Raw genomic sequence first — 22,596 nt, 5'->3', positions numbered from 1 at the left:
GATTTGTGGCACCTGGAATCCTCGTAATGCGGAGCTTAAACCACTCCCACATAGTGATGCAGAATTAGACAACAGAGTGAAAGGTCTTACAGACCGAATCTCTGAGAAATAGAAACCTAGAGCAGACTGGACTTGCATTAATCAATGCATACAACAGGAAAATGAGACAACAGATGGGTACTATGCTAGATTATTGGAGTGTTTTAATAATCATAGCGGTATGACGGTTCCTGAAAACCAAACGAATGATTCCCCGTATGAACAACAATTGAAAAATGCGTTTTTAAAAGGTTGCATTGCACCTATCAGTAGCTTCATTACGAAGCACATGATAGACCATCGAACAGGTAGGCTACAAGCCTTACTTGAATATGCTAGGCATGCTGAAAGACATTTTAATAGCAAAAAGAAAAAGAAGGCGCAAGTCTTCACTGCTGAAGACAGAGCTGAAGTATTTGTGTTACAGTCAGGTAAAAAGGGAAAGAAAAATGCCCAGGGAAATAAACAGTCTGACAAATGGTCAGAAGATTTTGAAGAAAGAAAAAAGAGAGGTGAATGTTTTAAATGTGGGAAGAAGGGACATCTAGCAAGGGATTGTAAACGGAACAAAAAGGTAATCACAGAAGACAAGGGAGATGAGGACTGACTATATGATAGTGAAGATACGTCATGCAGAAGTCAGAAATCATCAGGAGAAGTTAATAAACAGAAAACAGATGTAAATGTGATAGAAGGAATAGAGGAAGTGCAAGTAGATATGCAGGATGAAGAAAGTGAAATTTTGGATTTAGCATTATTGAGCCTAGAGCTCTACTTAGCAGATACAAAACCGGAAGTTACACTTCTGGTGGAGGCAAGGGAAGTCAAATTCCTGTGTGATTCAGGAGTGTCACGGACCCTGATACATCCCTCCAAGTTACCAGAACATTCTGAATCACCTGATTATATATTAGTGAAAGCTGCAAATGGACAGCTATACAGGGAACCACTCTCCCATGATATAGCAATAACTGACCCTGTTTCAGGAATGACCCAAAGAAGTAAGATTGTTGTTTCTGCAAAGTGTCCAGTGAACCTATTGGGTAGGGACCTTATGCAGATATTTGGCATAGCAGTAGTTCCAACTGTACAGGGTATGGAGGCACAGAGACAAATGGATACTTCTGTGGTGCGATCGGAGGGTGAAACTTTTTACTGGTACAGCCAGGACCTAGTTACGACTGGTCCAGGGGCGGTAACCGAGGAACTGATGAACGTAGCCATCAGTAAAGCCCCCTCCCTTGACACTGATCGACAGCATTTGTTACACTGTACTCTATACTACTGTAATATGCCAGGACCTGATAGAGAATATGAGCAGGAATTGTTCAGAAATCGTGCAACTAGATTAGTATTACGTACTTTGCATTGGGATACGGAGGGGAACAGTGTAGTTAGCTGTTCATTACCTCAAGAATTCCTTGCATTATATAGATCAAATCGATTACCACATATCAGCTTGACTGAGAATAAAAATGTAAAATGGGCAGACTTAGGAAAGAAGGTAACAAGATGGGAAAAACAGACCGACTTAGAATTGTCAGAACAAGGAATACAGAAACAAAAGTTGAATTGGTTGACGCAGACACACCCGGCTGTACACTTGCAATCTAGCGAGGACAGCTGATTAGTATTTTTATTAGAAGAAGAAGAGAAAGCTTTATGTGAAATACCAACAACTCTTTGGACAACAGGCAAGTCAGATGTAGGACTTATTCGAACAGCAGGACCAGTTACAATTATACCAAAGTCGGCATTTAGGCCACAGAAAAGACAATACCCTTTGAGGAAAGATGCAGAAATAGGAATTAAGCCTATAATAGCAGCATTACTCAAAGAAGGAGTACTAGTAGAATTTCCAGATTCACCATGTAATACACCCCTATTTCCTGTTAAAAAAGCAAACGGGGAATGGCGGATGGTTCAAGATTTACAAGATGTAAACAATGCAGTGATACCCAGAGCACCCACGGTGCCTGACCCACATACTTTGTTAAATGACTTAAAACCGCAACGAAAGTATTTCTCTGTGGTAGATATCAGTAATGCTTTCTTTTCAATACCTATACATCCTGATAGTCAATACTGGTTTGCATTTACATTTCAGGGTAAAAGGTATACCTATACTCGACTACCAAAGGGATATTGTGAGAGCCCAACAATATTTGCACAAGAAATGGCTAGCAACCTGGCAGGGTTTACCCCACCAGGAGGTAGTCAAATTCTACTTTACGTAGATGACATCTTGCTAGCAGCCCCCACCCAGCAGCAATGCAGGGAAGATACTGTAGCGCTATTGAAATTCTTAGCAACACAAGGACACAAAGTGAACAAAAATAAGTTACAACTCTGGAAAAAGCAAGTTAGATACCTAGGATATGTGATATCCAAAGAAGGTAGGATATTAGACGAGGATAGAAAGACAGCAATTTTACAAGCACCCAAACCAGCAACCAAGAAGGAAATGATGTCCTTCTTGGGAACAACTAATTTTTGTTGGAGTTGGATACCAAATTATGCTTTGGAATCTTCTCCACTGACTGACTTGATATATAAAACACCAATGGCAGCACAAGATTTATTACAGTGGACACCCAAAGCGGAAACGGCTTTCTGCAGGTTGAAGCAGTTGATAGCTTCTTCATTAGTTTTAGGACTCCCGAATTATCACAAATGGTTCTTTCAGACTGTAGATTGCAAGCAAGAATATATGACGTCAGTACTGACGCAACAACATGGGGATAAGCAACCCCCCCATAGCCTATTATTCATCACAGTTAGACCCAGTGGAGCGATCTTTGCCTCACTGTGTACAAGCAGTAGTTGTAGCTGCAATGGTAGTAGAGGCCTCTGCCTCAGTGGTATTATTCCACCCTCTCACATTGAGAGTGCCTCATGCAGTTGCAATAATTTTACTGCAAGAAAAAGTAGCATATCTTTCTCCTGCTAGACATCTTTCATGTATGACTATACTGCTGAGCCAACCTCATATGACAATTGAACGATGTACGACATTAAATCCATCAACATTATTCCCAACTCCTGCAGATGGCACACCGCACAGCTGCCTGCAGGAAATTGAACAGTTAGCCTTGCCTAGACAAGATCTCACAGATATGCCCTTGGATAATGCCGAGGTGACATATTACGTGGACGGCTCATGCAGAAATGGCCCTACAGGAAAGAATCTAGTGGGGTATGCAGTAGTTACAGACACTGAAATTTTAGAAGCCCAACCCTTGCCACATAACTTATCTGCACAAGCAGCAGAACTGATAGCTTTGACACAAGCATGTACTTTAGCAAAAGCAAATGTGTAAACATATATACTGATAGTCAGTATGCTTTCTCTACAGTACATGTATTTGCGCAACAATGGAAAAATAGGGGAATGACAACATCTAGTGGAAAATCAATTAATCATGCGCAATTTATTTTGGAATTATTAGAATCTATTCAGTTACCTACCAAAGTAGCTATTTGTAAATGTGTAGCTCATACAAAACAACAGGATAAGATTTCGAAAGGCAATGCGAGAGCTGATGCAGCTGCAAAGCAAGCGGCCTCAGACTCAGAAACTTTACTTTCGAATGAGGAATTGCAACCCTCTGAGATTTTAGATTTAGACATGTTGAAAACAATGCAGACGCTTACTACAAAAGCAGAAAAACAAAAATGGAAAAAACAAGGCGCAATCCTTGAAAATGGACTGTACATTTCCAAAGAAAAAAAAAAACGATATTGCTGTCTAATTTATTTAGATATGCAGCTTTGTTGAGCCATGGGCAGTGCCATGTCTCAACAGGGGGGGTGGTACAGTTAGTAAATCAAATATTCCAAACATATGGATTCACAAACTACACAAAAAAATTTTGTGCAGCTTGTCATACTTGTAACAAGCACCATGCACAAGAGGCATTCAAACCTAAGCAAGGAAGTTTTCCTATACCACCGTATCCGTTCCATACTATCTGTATGGATTTCATAGAATTGAATAAGTGCGAAGGGAAAAAATATTGTCTAGTCATTGTAGATACGTTTTCTAAATGGGTAGAAGCTTTTCCAACCAAAAATCCGGATGCAGCAACAGTGGCGAAAGCCCTGATAAAAGAAGTAATCCCTAGATTTGGCATTCCGGAAAGGATTTATAGTGACAATGGCACACATTTTGTCAATCAGACAATCCAACAACTTGGAAGATTTTTTGGAATCTCCTTGAAAAACCATTGTGCCTACCACCCACAGTCAGCAGGATTGGTGGAAAGGTACAATGGAACCCTTAAAAAAAAACTTAGGAAGTTAGTTGACGAAACTCAGAAGAACTGGATATACTGTTTGCCTTTAGCGCTGCTGAGTATGAGAACGGTTCCAAATGTGAAGGGTTTGACTCCCTTCAAAATGTTTTTTGGGAGAGCATATTATGTGCCTCAGTGGAAAGCTTCATGCCTGCAGAGCAAGAGGCTGACAGTTCATTAGCTAGTTATATGAGGAAACTGTTAACAAATAAATCTGTTTTGCAGTTTAACTCTTTTTCAGATAAGGAACAGACCAGACCGGTGGAAGCAGTTTTGGCTCCCAGAACGTGGGTGTGGCTAAAAGTGACGAAGAGGAAGAATTGGGCGAGTCCAAAGTGGGAAGGACCATACCAGGTACTGTTGGCAATGCCTACTGCAGTCAGAGTGGCTGAGAGGACGTCCTGGGTCCATTTGACACACTGCAAACCGATAAAGAACTTTCAACTTGATAAAAACTTTGTGACTGATATACAAGGGCAAAATGGCCAAGAACAAAGCGAACAGAAATGTAGATCAACCCCAGAGATGTTGCATAATCATTTTGTTGAGTATACATTTATTGACTATAATTGTGACAATTTTCCTCTTGTTGTGGTTTTTCCTACACTCAACCACACAAGTGAAAGTGGGAAGGCGTGATGAAACATCTATAGACTGGCATCCAAATTTTAACACATACTTAGCCATGAAGCGTGTATATGCAGAGACTATGAACATTTCAAATTGCTGGGTTTGTACAGCTATACCAACAGCATATGGAGGACTGATAATGTCCGCTGTCCCTCTGGGGATAAATGAGACTTGGGAAAATTTACTTTTTGATACAGGAACTGTGAGATCACAGGACAAAATAGCTTTATTTTTACCCGTCACACAAAAGGGAATTGTATGTTTTTATAAAAATGATACTCTCCAGGTGGGCTGGAGCAATTGTAACATAACAATATCTTATCGGTGATATATTAAGACTAGTAATGGCAATACTTTTTGCAATACTAATTATGACTCATATTTGAACTCAGTGAAAACAACCATGAATGAAATTCGCAAGAATCCTGTTTTATTTAAACAATTGTCAGTTATAGACCAGAAAATGTTTCATGCGGGGTTAATGCGTATTAGTACTAAAGTAGAAAATTGTTATTTTATTTGTGGGAAAAAAGCATACAAATGACTACCTGAGAATTGGTCCGGCAGTTGTTTTTTGGGTTATCTGGTTCCGGCTATAAGGCATACTACAGAATTACCTTTGGGTAAGATATGAAACGTGAGAGAAGCAGCATGAAAACCTGAAGGTCCAGTCGAGAAACCTGTAAATCTAGTAGGACGGATCGAAGCTGGCTGGAAAGACCATAATACCATAAAGGATAAAAGCAAATTGACTCATATGGACTTCAGTGACAGTGTTATATCTTGGGCAGGAATATTCCCAGCATATGGAGCAGTCAAATCAATCTGGGAGTTGAGGAAACTGTCGAAACTTCTCGAAGTAATGAGCAATGCAACTCTCTCTGCCCTAGAACTGGTGACTGATGAACTGAATGCAATGAGAACTGCTGTGCTACAAAATCGAATGGCTCTTGACTTCACCCTAGCGGCGAGAGGTGGTACGTGCGCGCTTATCAAAGAGGAATGCTGTGCATACATACCAGACAATAGGCATGAAATTAACAATCACCTAGAGGTAATTCAGCAAGTATCAGCCATGACTGAACCAGGCCCAAACCCACTGACGGACTTTTTCCAGAATCTATTTGGAGGGTGGGGTTCCATCCTAATGAATATTCTGATTGCTATTTGTGTGGGTATACTCCTAATAGGAGCATGTGTTTGTTGTGGAATTCCCTGCATGAAAAGATTAATCAAAGATTTTATTGATGTATCTGTTACTGAAACTTTGTACCAAGATATTGAGATTGAAAAGCTAATCTCAGATGAAACTTTTTCTGAAGTATAGATCAAATGACACACCTGGCTGAAAATCCCTAGTGGAAGAGGTTAGGGGACGAAAATGACATTATGCATACTTCAAAATAGAATACAAAGTATTAATAGGAGGGAAAATGTTAAAAAAATATGTATTTGAATATATGTGAAGTGCTAGTTTAAAAAGCAAAGTAGTATGTAATGCATTTTATTCTATTAATGATATAACAAAAAGGATAAATTCATGTGTAAATGCAAGAAGTTTTGAAACTGCAGTGTGGCTTGTAGCAAGTTGACCTCTGACCCTGGCAGTTGCTAGCTTAGCAAGTTTTAATGTTTATGCTTTTCACAAGTGATTATCTGCTGGGTCAGGAAATTAAATATGTGAAATAATGAAATCTTCTGCTCTTTCCTGCTGGGATGATTTGGCCCTGTGTATAGATAACACGCAGCTGTTGGGAAAGTGTTACAGGGAACAAAGAAGAGTATTAAAAACACGCAGCTGTTGGGAAAGTGTTACAGGGAACAAAGAAGAGTATTAAAAGACTGAATCTGCTGTTGTATTTGAACTGATCTGAAACCTTGAGGAAGTAACTTTACAGAAAGACATTATGTCTGACCAGGTGGTAAGCAAGGCCGTATTGTTACCAGAGGAAAACTTTTTTAAAATATACAGCATCAGCAGTATTTTATGAATAGAATACTGTAAGCTAAAGTGATGTAGATGCCCTGTGACTAACCACGTCAGTAAGGTGGGCACAACTTAAATGTAAGAAACTATAAGAATTGTGTACTTCCTGTTTCATGTCAGCCAAAATTCTGTACTTGTACGTTTTTTGCCTCCTGGTGTACACTAGTAAACTTTTGAACCTGAACCTCCTGTGTATTGATTTATTGATCTCTTGATTTTATTTAACAGCAACTCACACAAGTGAACATAACCTGGTCTGTGACATCAACAGGACCTGTTGGTGGGACACATTTGTGTCCAAGAGACTCCCCCTTCTGTGGAACAGACTCCCTCTTCACGTCAAGCAGAGTACCTCATTAACCCTTTTTAAGCACAACCTGGATGACAAGATGGGGAACAGAAAATACAACCCTGGGATTCCACCTGTGTCCTTGTTGGACAGGGGGCATCGGGTGCTGGCTTGTCAGAACATGTGCTAAATTCCTGGCTAGGCTTGTAAAGGACTCAGTGCCAATGGCCTAGTAACTTCCTATAATCCTATGAATAAATATCAATAATGAAAAAAAAGGTGTCAATTACATTAGACAATATCTTCCAAGCCTATGGAATAAGCCTTCCCTTACAATCAGAAGTCATTGTTAACTTCTTTCAAAACAGTTTTGGTATGTACATGGAAAATAAATGTCAACATAGGGTTACAGCAATTAAGCTTCTTGACGGCCTCAAGATCATAAGTTTGGCTCTTCTAGTCATCAAAATGGGCCTTATCTTGATGGAACATGACACTCTATCCTGAGTGGAAGTGCTGACACGGGACTGCACAAGTCTTCTTACTCGAGCCTATCCTGTGTTAGGTCTAAAGTTACTTCCTTTGTTTGGAACTTTTAAAGCAGCATCGGTTTACTGGGATCATATTACTACAGTATCTGCTTCACACCCTTCTTTAGGCCAGTTTTTCAGAACCTACATGCCTCTGTAGCAATGAGTACTTATTTCTTCCACACCTTAGACTGAGAACTGTGAGTGCATGTGTCCTTTGTTTCATCTATGTGCTTCTATATTCAAAAGAATAAAGTCCCACATCTGGTAGCGGTTGGGTACCAACTACAGAATCCTACCTGTGTTTGATCAAATTACTCATATGACAGATGGAAAAAATTAAGATATGATTTGTACCGAGACAGAAAGATTAAAGCATCTCCCTGCAGCTGCAGTGTAGCTTACTAGAAGAGAAACAGATATTGCAGTGGACATTTCAGTACAGAATATAAACCACGATGAAGGTGTGGCCATTTTAATAGCCAGAATTTATGTTAAGCTCTTGAACAAACACAAATATCAGATCTATTGAGGCAGTCTCTTATTTCTGATTGAGTTTTCAGACAGTGCAGTTTCTATGGTAGTCTACATAATTGATTTTGAGCAAAGATATAATCAGATGAGTAAATGAAACATGTTTATCCCAAACACTGTGCTTGCTTTGACGCTGTTAGATACTGCATGCTTAATTGTAGAAGACAACCAGTTAGCATTAACAGAATGTAGTGAACTAACTTTTTCTTCAATGAAGTCATCATTAAAGTGCAGTTTCAGAGAAAAGGCATCAGGCATTGCAATAGGTATTAACACAACTCAGGGCTCAGCATATTTCACAAAGCTGAAATGAAGTAGCAAGTTGAGTGAACAAAAGAAGCTCAGTGTGACTGTTGGGTAAGAATACGTTACAAAAGTATATTAGGAAGTCCAAATGAGCTATATATGGCTCCATCTACCACACGGCTAAAGACCATCCAAAGGTGAACAAGCTAAAATAACTGAGGACAGCAAAATACCTGTAGATATAGAAGAATATACCTTAAAGTAATTTGCCAGTCAGCCAGTTTCAGATGCAACATCTGGCTGGCAATAATTATGTGCTTTTACAGCAGTTTGGACTTTGGTGCATGTGTGTGTGGTAGCAAAAGAATAAACTCTGTCTTGAAAGCTCATTTAGTTTGCTGCTGATACTGCATTAATTGAAATGTGAGAATCTCTACTAGTGAGCAAGGCTGTATAAGTAGTTAAGAAGTACTTACTCTGTAAGATAACAATTTTGAGACTCTTGTTTCAGTTTTACTGTCTTCCTCAATGGTTTCCAAACTTGACCATTCTGAATGGCTGCAATCTAGCGAACCATCTGCCACATCTGTACAAATGTCAAGCCTCTGCAGTCCACCTGTGCATATTAATTCATTCAGTCCTTGCTCCCTTACAGAATCTTGCTTGTAGACATGCAACTCTGAAGAATCAGTCACCACAAATACCTTCTGATCACAGGACTTTAATCTAGAAACACGCACAGTGGTAACAAGGTAATGTCTCTCTAGGCAAAAGCAGGGATGCCACTTTAGTCTGGAAGGCACCTGTAACAGAATAAACAGCACACATAACCAATAGCACAACTTCTACAATCTAGAAGAGGAGCACAAGTATAACTTAACATTCCAAAACTCAATGAATGAGCTCAACTTCAAATAAAAGTAAAGGAATTACTAAGTAATGTACCCACTGAATGAGGCATTTGAGGACACTGTTCTGCACTTGAATATATGGAACAGTGTCAACCAAAAAATAATACAACAGGACTCTCACAACCACATAATTTAGAGAAACTAAACCAGTAGTCTGGCACAAAAGAATAAAGCCTCGACTGCACCATATATTCTCAGCTTTAATGAAGACAAGAGGTGTTAGAGGGGGAAGGAAAAAGAGTGACAAGGTTGTGCCTGTTGTCCTTTCTTATGGATGAGAAATGAGCACACCTGCCTGAGGGTACACAATCTAAGACCAGAATTTCACGTGAAGACAAGTGGCCACAGAGAGTGCTTGCAAGCAAAAGGGAGAAGGGATTTCTAAGGATCATGCCAATTTTGAAGTAATTAACACCCCTCATAAATTTGCATTGCATGTCCATCTCTTGATGTCAATCAGCATGTGGGGGAAATGTTAGTGCCTTAAGAATAAAATCCTAATCCCTACATGGATGACAACTCCCACTGCTTGAATCTTACTCCCCCAGGGAGACAATAGGCCATAATGCCCTCACCCTTTGAGGAGCAAATCAGATTAACTGAGCATCCATGAGGAGGAAGGTATGACTGTCAAATATTAACAGGTAAGAAAGTGAGAGCAATTTGTGAAAATGTGTCCAACAATATCAATATGCTATGCTGTGCACCCAATGTAAACAATCTCAGCATCTGCACTGGGGAACCACAACACCCTTGATCCATGCAAGTATACCCCAATGCCTATGTTAAAAGATGCTTTCATTGTCAAAGTTCTCCTCTATTCAAGCCAAGTGACTTTTCTGTAAAACAAAATCTGAATAATGTTTATTAAGGCATAATCTAATCTTCCTCTATGTCTTTTAACCTCCCTCCATATTTTCATCCTACAACCTATCCTTCCTACATATTGAATATGTAAGCACTGCCTGCTCTCTATCAAAACTATAAGCATAGACCCATCCTAAAAATACTGTGTGTAATACACAACTGTATAGAATTCCATGCTGTACACCATTTGAATTTATAACTCTTATTTTTCCTTCTGTGCAAATTATTTATTCTCTAACATTGCTGTATACACCTTTCCTACTCTGATGTATTTCTGTTGATTGTTTAAACCTTGTTTCTTGTTGATATGCTTAACTGCTATTTTTTCTGGAGCTTTTCTCTCTGGGCCTCCACTGAAAATGGGCACCCTTGACCTTCCTGTTAAACAAATGGCTGTAATAAATAAACCTTCCACACAAATGCTTTGCATTCAACAACTAAAAGGGTCTAAAATACAAGATATACAGCAATGTTCACATGGGAACTAAGGGAGGATTAATAAGAAACCCACATCAGAAATTCTCAAAAATTTACAAATAAAGAAGTTCTTGCAAGTCAATATTATTTGAGCATCTGAAATGAGTTCATAAATGGAACAGATCCTATCCCATTTAACAAGGAGGTAAGGAAGGAAAGAAAAATCTTTGCATGACAACTTGCAGGATAACCCAGCCAAGTAAATAGGTTATTCATGGATTACAAACCCAAGTGGCAGCACTTGGTGAAGGTTAGGATGGATGACCAAAGTGTTGCAGTGTCAAGTGCCTAATGTAGGGGAATTCCTGAAGCCTGACTACAAGCAGCTGCCCTCTAGTGTAATGTCCTTATACAACAGCAACAATGAGCCAAGAAGGCCTGTCAGCTGTAGAAAATAACACGTAACCAAACGCTTGAACAATTTTCTGTCTTGAACTAGTTTTCCCTCTCAATTTGAAGCAAACAGATAAAAATTATAGTCAGTTCTGTGCACACTGGAAAACAGAATCAGAACCTATATGGAACATTAGAAGTTACTCAAATGATAACCTGCACTTTGAGCCTCTGGGATAAAGATGGTCAGGTGAAGAACTGAACTCCACCACAGCTAGCTGATAAGATCAAGTTATTAATTCAGTGCAAAACAAATGCTCACCTCTCTAGAACTATGTTAGAAATATAAACAGCAATCTAATCAAAACAAGTTCATCTCTGCGGTCATTAGACTGCAAATTTTAAAATGGATTCTGTTAGTCACAACAGGCACAGAAAATATTAATGTTTATATTTTGTAAATAATTTACTACATGGCAGTAACAACTAAAGCTACACATATATTAATTAGTAGCATTTTTGTTCATACTGCTGTGTGGATTTGTAGGAGAAGAAATATTATGCTGTTGATTGCTGAAATATGCAAAGTATGGCAACACACACAATGGAAGAATGAACATTTAGTATCTTCTCCAGCTATACTAGTCTGGGGTTATACATCAATATAGCTGTACTGCTCATCATGTACATTTTAAAAAATAATGTTTTGTTAGTTTATATGCACCGTGTTTTTCTAAATATTCATGTAAATATGAAGAAGCAATATTGACCCCTTCACTAAGATGATCCTGGTAAAACACCTGAAGCTATTACTACAGCTTAATGAGCTATAACAAAAAGTACAGTTTTGTACCTACCATAAATGTAGATGTTAGAGTGTTCACCCTGCTGCAGTCATCACACTTGGGTTATCCTGTCATCAGGCGGTCCCGCAGTCGGCCGGAATTCCAAAGTCTTGGTCCGGCGTTGGTTGCTGTCGCCTCTTCCCTGACGTCAGTGCGCCAGGGGTATATATATAATGCAACCAACACCATTTTCTTCAGTTTTTCTTGCCCCAGATGTCAGGTGGCCCCCAAAAAGGTGGTCAGAATTTAGAACCAAATGGAGTAACCTCTGCACAAACACAAAATCCCTTCAGCTATATGCAAATACATCAGTAAGGTATAGAAGAGATTTAGCCAGTAGGTCAGAGGGGATGGAGTGAAGGTAACCTGGACTGCAGCAGGGTGAACACTCGAACATCTACATTTATGGTAGGTACAAAACTGTACTATGTTCATCGTGTTACCCTGCTGCAGTCATCACACTTGGGTTGAATCCCAAAGCTAAGGAAGGGGGGAGGTATCACAGAGGGTTAGTGCAGGCTATAAGGCCCTGCAGAACTGCAGTGGCAAAGCCCGCCCTGGTCTTAGAGTAAAGAGGCAAGTGATAGTGTTTGGTAAAGGGGTATACTGAACTCCAAGTTGCAGCTTCTAAAATCTCCTTGGTTGGAACCCCCCTGAGAAAGGCTGTAGAGGTAGCTGTTGCTCTGGTAGAGTGGGACCTAATGTTAGCAGGGACTGGTTTCCCATGATGGGTATAGCAGAAACGTATGCAATGACCTATCCATTTAGAAATGGTTTGCTTTGATATAGCCTTCCCTTGAGAAGCTGTAGCATAGGATACAGAGAGTTGGTCAGATTTTCTGAAAGCCTTAGTTTTGTCCAAGTAGTAACGAAGTTGCCTGTGAATGTCCAAGGAATGCAGGAGTCTCTCACCTTTGTTCTGTGGATTTGGGAAGAAGGTGGGTAAGTGGATGGTCTGATTTAAAGCCACACTGGAAACCACCTTAGGCATAAAGGAAGGATTAAGTTCATAGAGAAACTCTGTCTTGATGAAAAATGAGGAAAGGTTCCACTGCCATTAGTGCCTGTAGCTCTGAGACTCTTCTAGCTGAAGTTATTGCTAGGAGCAGGGCAGTCTTCCATGATAGGAACTGAAGATCTGCAGAGAAAGCTGGTTCAAAGGGAGGCAGCGTTAGTTTTTCCAGAACAAAATTGAGGTCCCATGTTGGTGTAGGAGCTCTCCTGGGTGGTCTAATGTTTTTTGCCCCTCTGAGGAACTGCCTTAGAAGAGGATGTGAAAATAAAGGTGGATCCGTGTTGTAGTGAGCTGAAATAGCTGAAGCATGGATTTTAATGGAGGAAAAAGAAAGTCCTTTGTGCAACATCTCAGCTAAATACTATAGAATGTGAGGCATGTGAGGCTGAATTGTGTCTTGGCCTTTAGCTTGGTTCCAGGCACAAAACCTTTTCCATTTGTCCGAATAAGCCTTCCTGGTGCTTGGCCTTCTGGCTTCCAGAATAACATCCAGAACTGCTTGGGAAAGAGGAGCTGGTTGGATGTTTAGTTGATTTGCCATGCAGCCAGATTTAAAGTTTTGAGCTGGCTGTGAAGAATCTGATTGTTTTGTTGTGTGAGCAAATGGGGGATTTGAGGCAATATCCATGGTGGGCTGTGGGCCATATTTCTCAATAGCGGGTACCAGTGCTGGCGTGGTCAGTCTGGGGCTATGAAAATCATTCGTGGTCTCTCCTTTTTGACTTTCAGAAGAACCTTTGTGAGGAGAGGCAATGGAGGGAAGGCATATACTGTCAGGTTTTTCCAAATGAAAGTGAGTGCGTCTACTTTCCAAGCTTGATGGTGAAATGTCCTTGTACAAAATTTTGTTAGTTGATAGTTTTGAGGACTGGCAAACAGGTCTATGTCTGGAAGGCCCCATTTTTGAGTTATCATTGCAAATATCTGTGGATCTAGTTTCCACTCGTGGGGATCCTTGATGTTTCTGCTGAGGTCATCTGCCAATGTGTTTTTCTGTCCTGGCAGGAATTGAGCTTGTAACTGAACTTGGTAAGCCAGAGCTGTGTTCCATAAGATCATTGCTTGCCTGCATAGAGGGTAGGAATGTGTACCCCCTTGTTTGTTTATGTACCACATTACTGTGGTGTTGTCCGTCTTTATTGCAAGTTGTCCTGGATTTAATAGATCCTTGAAGGCTGTCAGAGCTTTCTGTACAGCTAGCATCTCTTTTTGATTTATGTGCAGATTTCTTTGATCTGCAGTCCATAGGCCTTGAATGCATTGTCCTGCCATGCGTGCCCCCAGGCGTAATCTGAAGCATCTGTTGTGATAAGTTTGCCTGGCTGGGGGCAAGGTGAAAGGCTGACCCTTGTTGAGGTGACATGCCTGTGACCACCACAGAAATTTCTGTTGTAGGCAGGGAATGAGAGATATCATTGTGTCCAAGCTGTGGCTGTGTTGAGACCATACGCTTTTTAGGTACCACTGTAATTTCCTCATATGCAGCTTTGCAAATGGTATTATTAGTATGCAAGATGCCATGAAGCCCAAGGCCTGCAGAATTTTTCTTGCAGTTAATTGGGTCTTTGTTGCCATTGTCTTGAAACACTGAGTCAGTTGTAGTTGTTTGTCTGGTGTAAGATAAGTCTTCTGGGCCGTTGTATTCAAGCTGGCACCCAGGAATGTCATTATTTGTGAGGGTACTTAATTTTGACTTCTTTTCGTTTACTGTGTACCCCCATGCAGTTTAGTACTTGCTTTACAAAGGCCAGAAGATGTAAGAGAATGTCTTTGCTTTCTGCTTGGATGAGGCAGTCATCCAGGTATGGATATATTTGAATTCCTTTTTGTCTGCAGTATGCAATTACTGGTGCCAGGCATTTTGTAAAGACTCTGGGGGCAGTAGATAAGCCAAAGGGCAGTGCAGAGAATTGGTAATGGGTTGAACCTGCAATGAAACGGAGGTATCTTCTGCAACTTTGTCTTATAGGGACATAGGTATGCCTCCTTGAGGTCCAACGTTACTAGCCATGCTTCCTTGCCCAACATGGGAAGTAGCTGCTGTAGTGTTAGCATCTTGAATTTGGGTACTTGTAAGTAAGCGTTTAGAATTGAAAGGTCCAGAATTGGTCTCCAGGCATTGTCCTTTCTGGGCACTAGAAAGAGTCTTGAGTAAAATCCTTGGGCTTGCTTTCGAGTAGGTACCAGTTGAATGGCTCTCATGTCCATGAGAGCTGTAATTTGTTTTTTGTGCCTCTGCCCATTGATTTTGTGGCAGGTTTGGCATTCCACTTTTCATTGGCAAGGTGTGAAAGTGGAATCTGTATCCTCGTAAAATTATGTCTAGGACCCATTTGTCCTTTGTGACAATGTGCCAGTTGTCTGCAAAAAGTGCAAGTTTTCCCCCCAAGGGGGCTGCCAAGAGTGTATTGCTTGGCCAGATGAGGTGCAAGTCATTGAGTTTGCCTTCTGGTGGATTGCGACCTGTCTTCTCCTCTCTTTAGTGTTGTAGTGCCCCATTGGCGAGGTTTATACTGGGCTTGTGGTTGTCCTCTGCCCCTTGGGCGTCTGTATTTACCCCTCTGTGGTCTGTCAGTAGCTGAAAAGGACCAATTTTTTGTTGGCCAGTTTCTGTTGAAGCAAGGGGGTTGTACCTGTAGGAAATCTTTGACTGTCTGCATTTTCTTTAAAACAACTTCTGCTTTAACTCCAAAAAGAACATCCTGCTGTAAGGGAGCATCCAGTAGTTTTGCTTTAACATGATCAGGCAGAGTTTGTTCCTTTAACCAAGCATGCCTGCGTATAACAGACCCAGTGACAGCTGCTCTGCAGGAGGCCTCCAAAGAATCAAACCCACATTGTAAGGTATGTTTGCCCACCTGCTCAGTGGCGTGCAACAGATCCTGTACTTCTTTCAATTCAGATTGTTGAGGGAGAGTGGTTATTCTTTGCTTTAACTGAGAGATTAGGAATTGCTGATACTTAAGCATGTGAAATTGGCAATTCAGTGTCCTCATAGCTAGTGTGGCGGAGGTGTAAACCTTTTTCCCCCACCTGTCTTGTGCTCTGGAATCCCTCTCAGAAGGTACTGGGTTTTTAGCCATAGAAGCCTTAGCCCCCTTGGGACCCTGGGAGATAGTCTCTGGGTCAGCTACAGGGCTTTTGTAAAGAAATTTGTGGGAATCAGGCACTCTATAGTATCTGTCAGGCTTAGCCGGAGCAGGAGGTAGAGAGTCTGGGTTGAAACTGGATTCTAAATAAACATCATCCACAATGTCCAAAACTGGTGGGATGGCTAGTGGTCTGTGTTGGGGGAGTAAAAGAAACTCTCTGAGCCTTTTCTTCGAGTCAGAGTAATCCTGACCTTCCCAGTGAAAATGTTCCCTCATAGTGTGTAAAGTTTCCCCAAAGGAGTAGTCCTCAGGAGGAGAAGCTGAGGGAATAGAGTCCTCAGCATCAGAATCTTCATAAGGAGAGAAGGAGTAATCTTGGTCCTCAGAGGAGTCTGAAGAAATGGACACTTGTTCAGAGGATGCATAATCTTCCTCTTGTCTAGGCCTTTTGTCAGGAGGGGGCTGGGAACCCCTGATTAGAGAAATCAAATCTTCAGCCATTTTAAGCATCTGTTTCTTAGGCATAGGGCCTTGAACAGGAGACTGAAGTGCAGTCCTTTTAGATTTAGTAGGAGTCTTCGACTTAGAAAACGTTTTAATGGTGAGAGTCGTCGGTCTGAAAACGTCTTCAGAAACCGATGGCGTTTCTGCAGCACCGACGTCTTTTGTAGCAATGTCGTTGGACGGGCCTGAACTAAATGGCTGCGTCGGCCTGGTGCATTCCGCCAAAAGTTCCATAGCGGTCTCGGGTTCCAGATCTGCGGTAGTCAGGGGCTGCGTCGGAGCCTCACTGAGGACCGGAGAACCGGAGACCGGATCAGCCAAGGCCTCGGAATCTGGCTTAGGCCTGGGCTGTCTGTCCTTATCCTTGCGTTTTTTGTGCACACTGGTAGTCGGTTGCGCTGACGGCATGGTGTAGTTAAATTTCCTACCGAAGTAGTGTCATGCGAAATCAAAGCGTCTTTTAATAGTACGCTTATTAAACATAGCACAAAACTGACAAGTAGTGACGTCGTGCTCTGGGCCTAGGCAAGGTATGCAAAAAGAATGAAAATCCTTATGAGGTATTTGCTTCCCACAAGAAATACAATTGTTAACTTTTTCTGACATCGGTCTGAGGCAAGAAAAGTTTCCCCAACAAGGTACTTAGCTTTATAGAAGACTTCGGTCTGAAATTCGAATTTGAAAATCTCAGGAGTTGGCCGACCGGCACTTGCGAAAGTACAGTTGTGTACACCTACCATAAATGTAGATGTTCGAGTGTCTTCACTGTTGCAGTCATGATTGTAGGGTTCTCCCCTGCCGGCAGGCAGTCCTCGGTCGGCCAGAATCCCAAAGTCTGGGTCCGGCGTCGGCTGTTCAGCCATACTCCCTGACGTCAGAGCGCCAGGAATATAAAGCTGACAGCCGACGCCATGTTCTCCAGTTTTTCTTGCCCCAGATGTCAGGTGCTCCAAAATAAGAAAGATCCCATACCCTTTGCAAATACACCTCAAAAAAAGGGTGAAAAGGGAACCACACAAAAGAAAAAAATAAGAGGGGACAGGAGGGAGGGAAACCCAGACTGCAACAGTGAAGACACTCGAACATCTACATTTATGGTAGGTGTACACAACTGTACTATGTTCATCGTGTTTCACTGTTGCAGTCATGACTGTAGCGTTGAAAATCCCAAAGCAGAATAAAAAGGGAGGTGGTCATAAAGAAGAGGGGGCAGCTAAAAGGCCCTGCAAGACAGCAGAAGCAAAGCCTGCCCTAGACTTAGAGTAAAGAGGTAGATTATAGTGCTTGGAAAAAGTATGCACTGAACTCCAAGTTGCAGCTTCCAAAATGTCTTTGGTAGGAACACCTCTGAGGAAGGCAGCTGAAGTGGCAGCAGCTCTGGTAGAGTGAGTCCTTATACTCCCTGGGATTTGCTTTCCATGATGTGAATAACAAAATCTGATTCCATGAGCAATCCATTTAGAAATGGTCTGTTTTGAAATAGCTTTACCTTGGGAACTTGAAGCATAAGAAAAGTACAGTTTTGTACCTACCATAAATGTAGATGTTCGAAGATCCACATTGCTGCAGTCCTAACACTTGGGTAGTCCGCTGTCCCTCGGTCGGCCCGAATATCAGAGTATAAGGCTGACGTCGGTCAAGGCGCATTTGACTGACATCAGAACGTCAGGGTACAAATGCGCATGACCGACGTCATATCCTCAGTCTTTTCTTGCCCCAGATGTCAGAAGACCCTAAAAAGAAAGGTCCAAACCCAAAAACAACAACTAAACAACCAACCAGCCTAATATCAAAAATATGTACAATACACACCATATATATACAAAATACACAATATACCTCAGATGGATAACTCAACCCACACAACCACCTCAAACTACAGAGGGGAAGGAGGGAGGGTAAATTGGACTGCAGCAATGTGGATCTTCGAACATCTACATTTATGGTAGGTACAAAACTGTACTATGTTCTTCATCTCACATTGCTGCAGTCCTAACACTTGGGTAGAATCCCAAAGCAGAGGTAAGGGAGGATAGCTAAATTATATAGAAGCAGGAGCTGCCAAAATGCCCTGCAACACAGCAGTGGCAAAACCAGCCCTGGATCTAGAGTACAGTGGAAGGTGGTAATGCCTAGAAAAGGTATGCACTGAACTCCAAGTGGCTGCCTCCAAAATATCCTTAGTTGCCACCCCCCTCAAAAAAGCTGTTGAAGTGGCAGTAGCCCTAGTGGAATGAGGCCTAATCCCAGCTGGAATCTCTTTGCCATGATGGGAATAACAGAAAGCAATGCAAAATCCAATCCACTTAGAAATAGTTTGTTTTGACACGGGCTTGCCCTGAGAGCACAAAGCAAAAGAAACCAATAACTGCTGAGATTGTCTGAATCCTTTAGTTCTGTCCAAATAATATCGCAACTGCCTGTGTACATCTAAAGTGTGCAAAATCTTTTCCCCTTTATTTTGGGGATTTGCATAAAAGTAGGCAAATGAATAGTTTGGTTTAAAGCCACACTAGAAACCACTTTAGGCATAAAGGAAGGATTAGTACGTAAAGATACCCTGTCCTTATGAAAAATTAAGAAAGGCTCAACTGCCATAAGGGCCTGCAATTCAGAAACCCTTCTTGCAGAGGTAATGGCCAACAAAAAGCAGTTTTCCATGACAAATATTTCAACTCAGCAGTAGCTGCAGGCTCAAAAGGTTGTAGAGTGAGTTTCTCCAACACAAAATTGAGATCCCAAGCAGGAGTAGGAGCTCTTCGTGGGGTCTTATATTCTTTGCCCTCTAAGAAATTGCTTGAACAAAGGATGAGAAAACAATGGTGGGTCACAGTCATAGTGAGCTGAAATTGCTGCAGCATGAATCTTAATAGAAGAGAAGGACAAACCTTTGTCCAATAACTCAGTAAGATATTGAAGAGCCACACTTAAATCAGGCTCAGAAACATCCAAATCCTTAGCTGCACTCCAAAACAAAAATCTCTTCCATTTATCTGCGTACACTTTCCTTGTACTAGGCCTTCTAGCTTCCAAAATCACATTCAAAACTTGTTGTGGAAGTTGAGACCCTCTATGGTTTAAAACAGAATATGCCAGGCTGTTAGGTGAAGAGAGTGAAGTTTGACATTGAGCAGATGGCTGTCCTCCTGGGTCAACAGATGTGGTATCAAAGGTAAAGGCCATGGAGGCTTCCGTACTAGACTTCTCAGTAATGGGTACCAGTGCTGTTGAGGCCAATCTGGAGCTATCAAAATCATCCTTGGCTTGTCCTGTCTGACCTTCAGAAGTACCTTTGGGAGGAGAGGCAGAGGTGGAAAGGCATACACATGAAGATTTTTCCAACTGAAAGAAAGAGCATCCACTTTCCAAGCTGTGGGATGAAACCTCTTCGTGCAAAACTTTGGCAGCTGGTGGTTTAGTGGAGAAGCGAACAGATCTATGTCTGGAGTTCCCCAGGACACTGTCAATTTTTGAAATACATGAAGATCCAGTTTCCACTCGTGGGGATCCATGATTTGTCTGCTTAACACATCTGCTAAGGAGTTCTGTGCTCCCGGCAGAAACCTTGCCTGAAGACTTAGTTGTAAACTGAGAGCAGTCTCCCACAAAATCACTGCTTGCCTGCATAGAGGATAAGAATGTGTTTCCCCTTGCTTGTTGATGTACCACATGACAGTTGTGTTGTCTGTTAGAATCAACACCTGCCCTGGAAGAAGTAAATCCTTGAAAGCTATTAATGCAAACTGGACTGCTAACATCTCCTTCAAATTGATATGCAGATGCAGTAGTCTGACAGGCCACTTGTCTTGTATCCACTTTCCGCTTAGATGAGCTCCCAAGCTTTGTCTGAGGCATCTGTTGTTAGAATCTGACTCGCCTCTGGCCGGGTCACAGAGAGTCCCTTGTTTAGGTGACATTCCTGAGCCCACCACAAAAATTCCTTTTGAATGCAAGGTATTATTTGAATGACAGTGTCCAGATCCTGGCAGTGCTGTGTCCATACATTTTTGAGATACCATTGCAACTTCCTCATATGCAGTTTGGCATTGGGAAGCACCAGAATACAAGATGCCATGAACCCTAAAGCTTGAAGGACTGTCCTTGCAGTCAGCCCGGACTGAAGAGAAAGATGATGGAAGTAAAGGGAAAGATTCTTTTGTTTGTCCGGGGTTAGAAAGGCCATCTGGGATGCTGTATTCAGTCTTACACCCAGAAAGCACATGTCTTGAGAGGGTACTAGACTGGACTTTATTTCGTTCACAGAATACCCCAGGCATCTTAGCACTGCTATCACATATTCCAAATGACGAAGAAGCTCTTCCTTTCCTTGAGCCAGAATCAGGCAATCGTCCAAATAAGGATAGATTTGTATTCCTTTTAGCCTGAAGAAAGCTATCACTGGAGCCAGAACTTTCGTAAATACTCTGGGCAGTAGATAAGCCAAAGGGCAATGCAGAGAACTGATAGTGAGAAGTCCCAGTCCGAAAACGCAGATATTTCCTGCAACTTAGTCTGATAGGAACATGAAGGTAAGCCTCCTTGAGATCCAAAGTTACCATCCAGTGATCCTTGCCCAGCAGAGGTAAAAGTTGTTGTAACGTCAACATTTTGAATTTGGGAATGTCCAGATAAGTGTTGAGGATAGACAAATCCAAAACTGGTCTCCACGTGTTCCCCTTTTTTGGTACAAGGAACAGGCGAGAATAAAATCCTAGGCCCCTTTCTGGCATAGGAACCGGCTGTATGGCCCCTATTTGGAGTAACAGAGAAACTTGCTTGTGAGTCTCTATTCTTTGTTGAGGAGGAATGTCTGGCATGCCTTTGAAAGGAGGCAAGGTATGGAAATAAAACCTGTAACCGTGATGTATGATATCCAACACCCATCTGTCTTGGGTAATCAAACTCCAATTTTCTTTGAAAAGTGCCAACCTTCCTCCCAAAGGTGCTGCCAGGCGAGAAGGTTCTGGCAGCTGAAAAGGTAGGTCATTGGGTCTGTTTACGAAAGGACTGACCCCTGCCCTCACCCGAAGACTGTGCAGGAGAACCCCCAGTTCTAGGCCTGAAAGAGCCCTGACCTCTGCCCCTGCCACGTCTAGATCTACCCCTAGACTGGGAATCATAAGAAGGATACGTCCACCCCTTAGTAGGCCAATTTCTACTAAACTTTGGAGGTTGAACCCGCAAAAAATCTTTTACAGTCTGCATAGACTTAGCCTTGTCTTCCATTTTCTTTAAAAGTGCCTCAACAGGAGAACCAAACAAGACATCAGATTGCAAAGGGGCATCCAAAATCCTAGTTTTAACATGGTCAGATAAATTTTGATCCCTCAGCCAGGCATGCCTGCGAAGAACTGACCCAGTGGCAGCCACCCTAGAGGAGGCCTGTACAGCATCAAAACCACATTGCAAAGAATGCTTACCCACCTGTTCAGAAACATGCACTAAATCCTGTAACTCTTTACAATCAATACCTTCCGCCAGAGCATCAACCTTAGATTTCAACTGTGAAAGGAGATAATTTTGATATTTTAACATGTGAAACTGGCAATTCAAAGCTCTCATGGCTAGAGAGGAAGAAGTATAAACTTTCTTTCCCCATCTATCCAAGTCCCTGGCCTCTTTATCTGCAGGAACCGGATTCTTGACAACAGAAGCCTTAACACCCTTAGGCCCCTGGCTAACAGTTTCAGGGTCTGCCCTAGGACTCTTAAAAAGATACTTATGAGATTCAGGCACCCTGTAATACCTATCTGGTTTAACAGGAGCAGGAGGCAAAGAATCAGGATTAAGAGAAGCCTCTGCAAACACATCATCCACCACATTCAAAACAGGAGGTATAGCCAAAGGCCTATGCTGGGGTAAAAACAAAAATTCCCTAAGCCTTTTCCTGGAGTCAGAGAAGTCCTGACCTTCCCATTTAAAGTGCTCTCTCATGGAGTGAAGGGTCTCTGAAAAAGAAAAATCCTCAGGAGGAGAAGCAGAAGGAGTAGAATCATCAACAT

General features: G+C 41.8%; 1 protein-coding gene across 1 annotated transcript in view; it reads right to left on the bottom strand.

Moving 5' to 3' along the window:
• Positions 1–22,596, bottom strand: part of CTC1 (CST telomere replication complex component 1) — a 1,463,250-nt gene that overhangs the window by 1,124,860 nt on the left and 315,794 nt on the right. The window contains exon 6 of the mRNA XM_044070869.1: positions 9,027–9,353. Coding sequence (XP_043926804.1) covers positions 9,027–9,353 — 327 coding nt within the window. The remainder of the gene's footprint in view (positions 1–9,026; positions 9,354–22,596) is intronic.

The sequence above is a fragment of the Protopterus annectens genome, chromosome 4.part1 (genome assembly GCF_019279795.1).
Source record: "Protopterus annectens isolate FY-2018-M chromosome 4.part1, PAN1.0, whole genome shotgun sequence".
NCBI lineage: Eukaryota > Metazoa > Chordata > Ceratodontiformes > Protopteridae > Protopterus > Protopterus annectens.
Note: the sequence above shows the minus strand (reverse complement) of the source record. Positions and strands in the feature narration are given on the sequence as shown.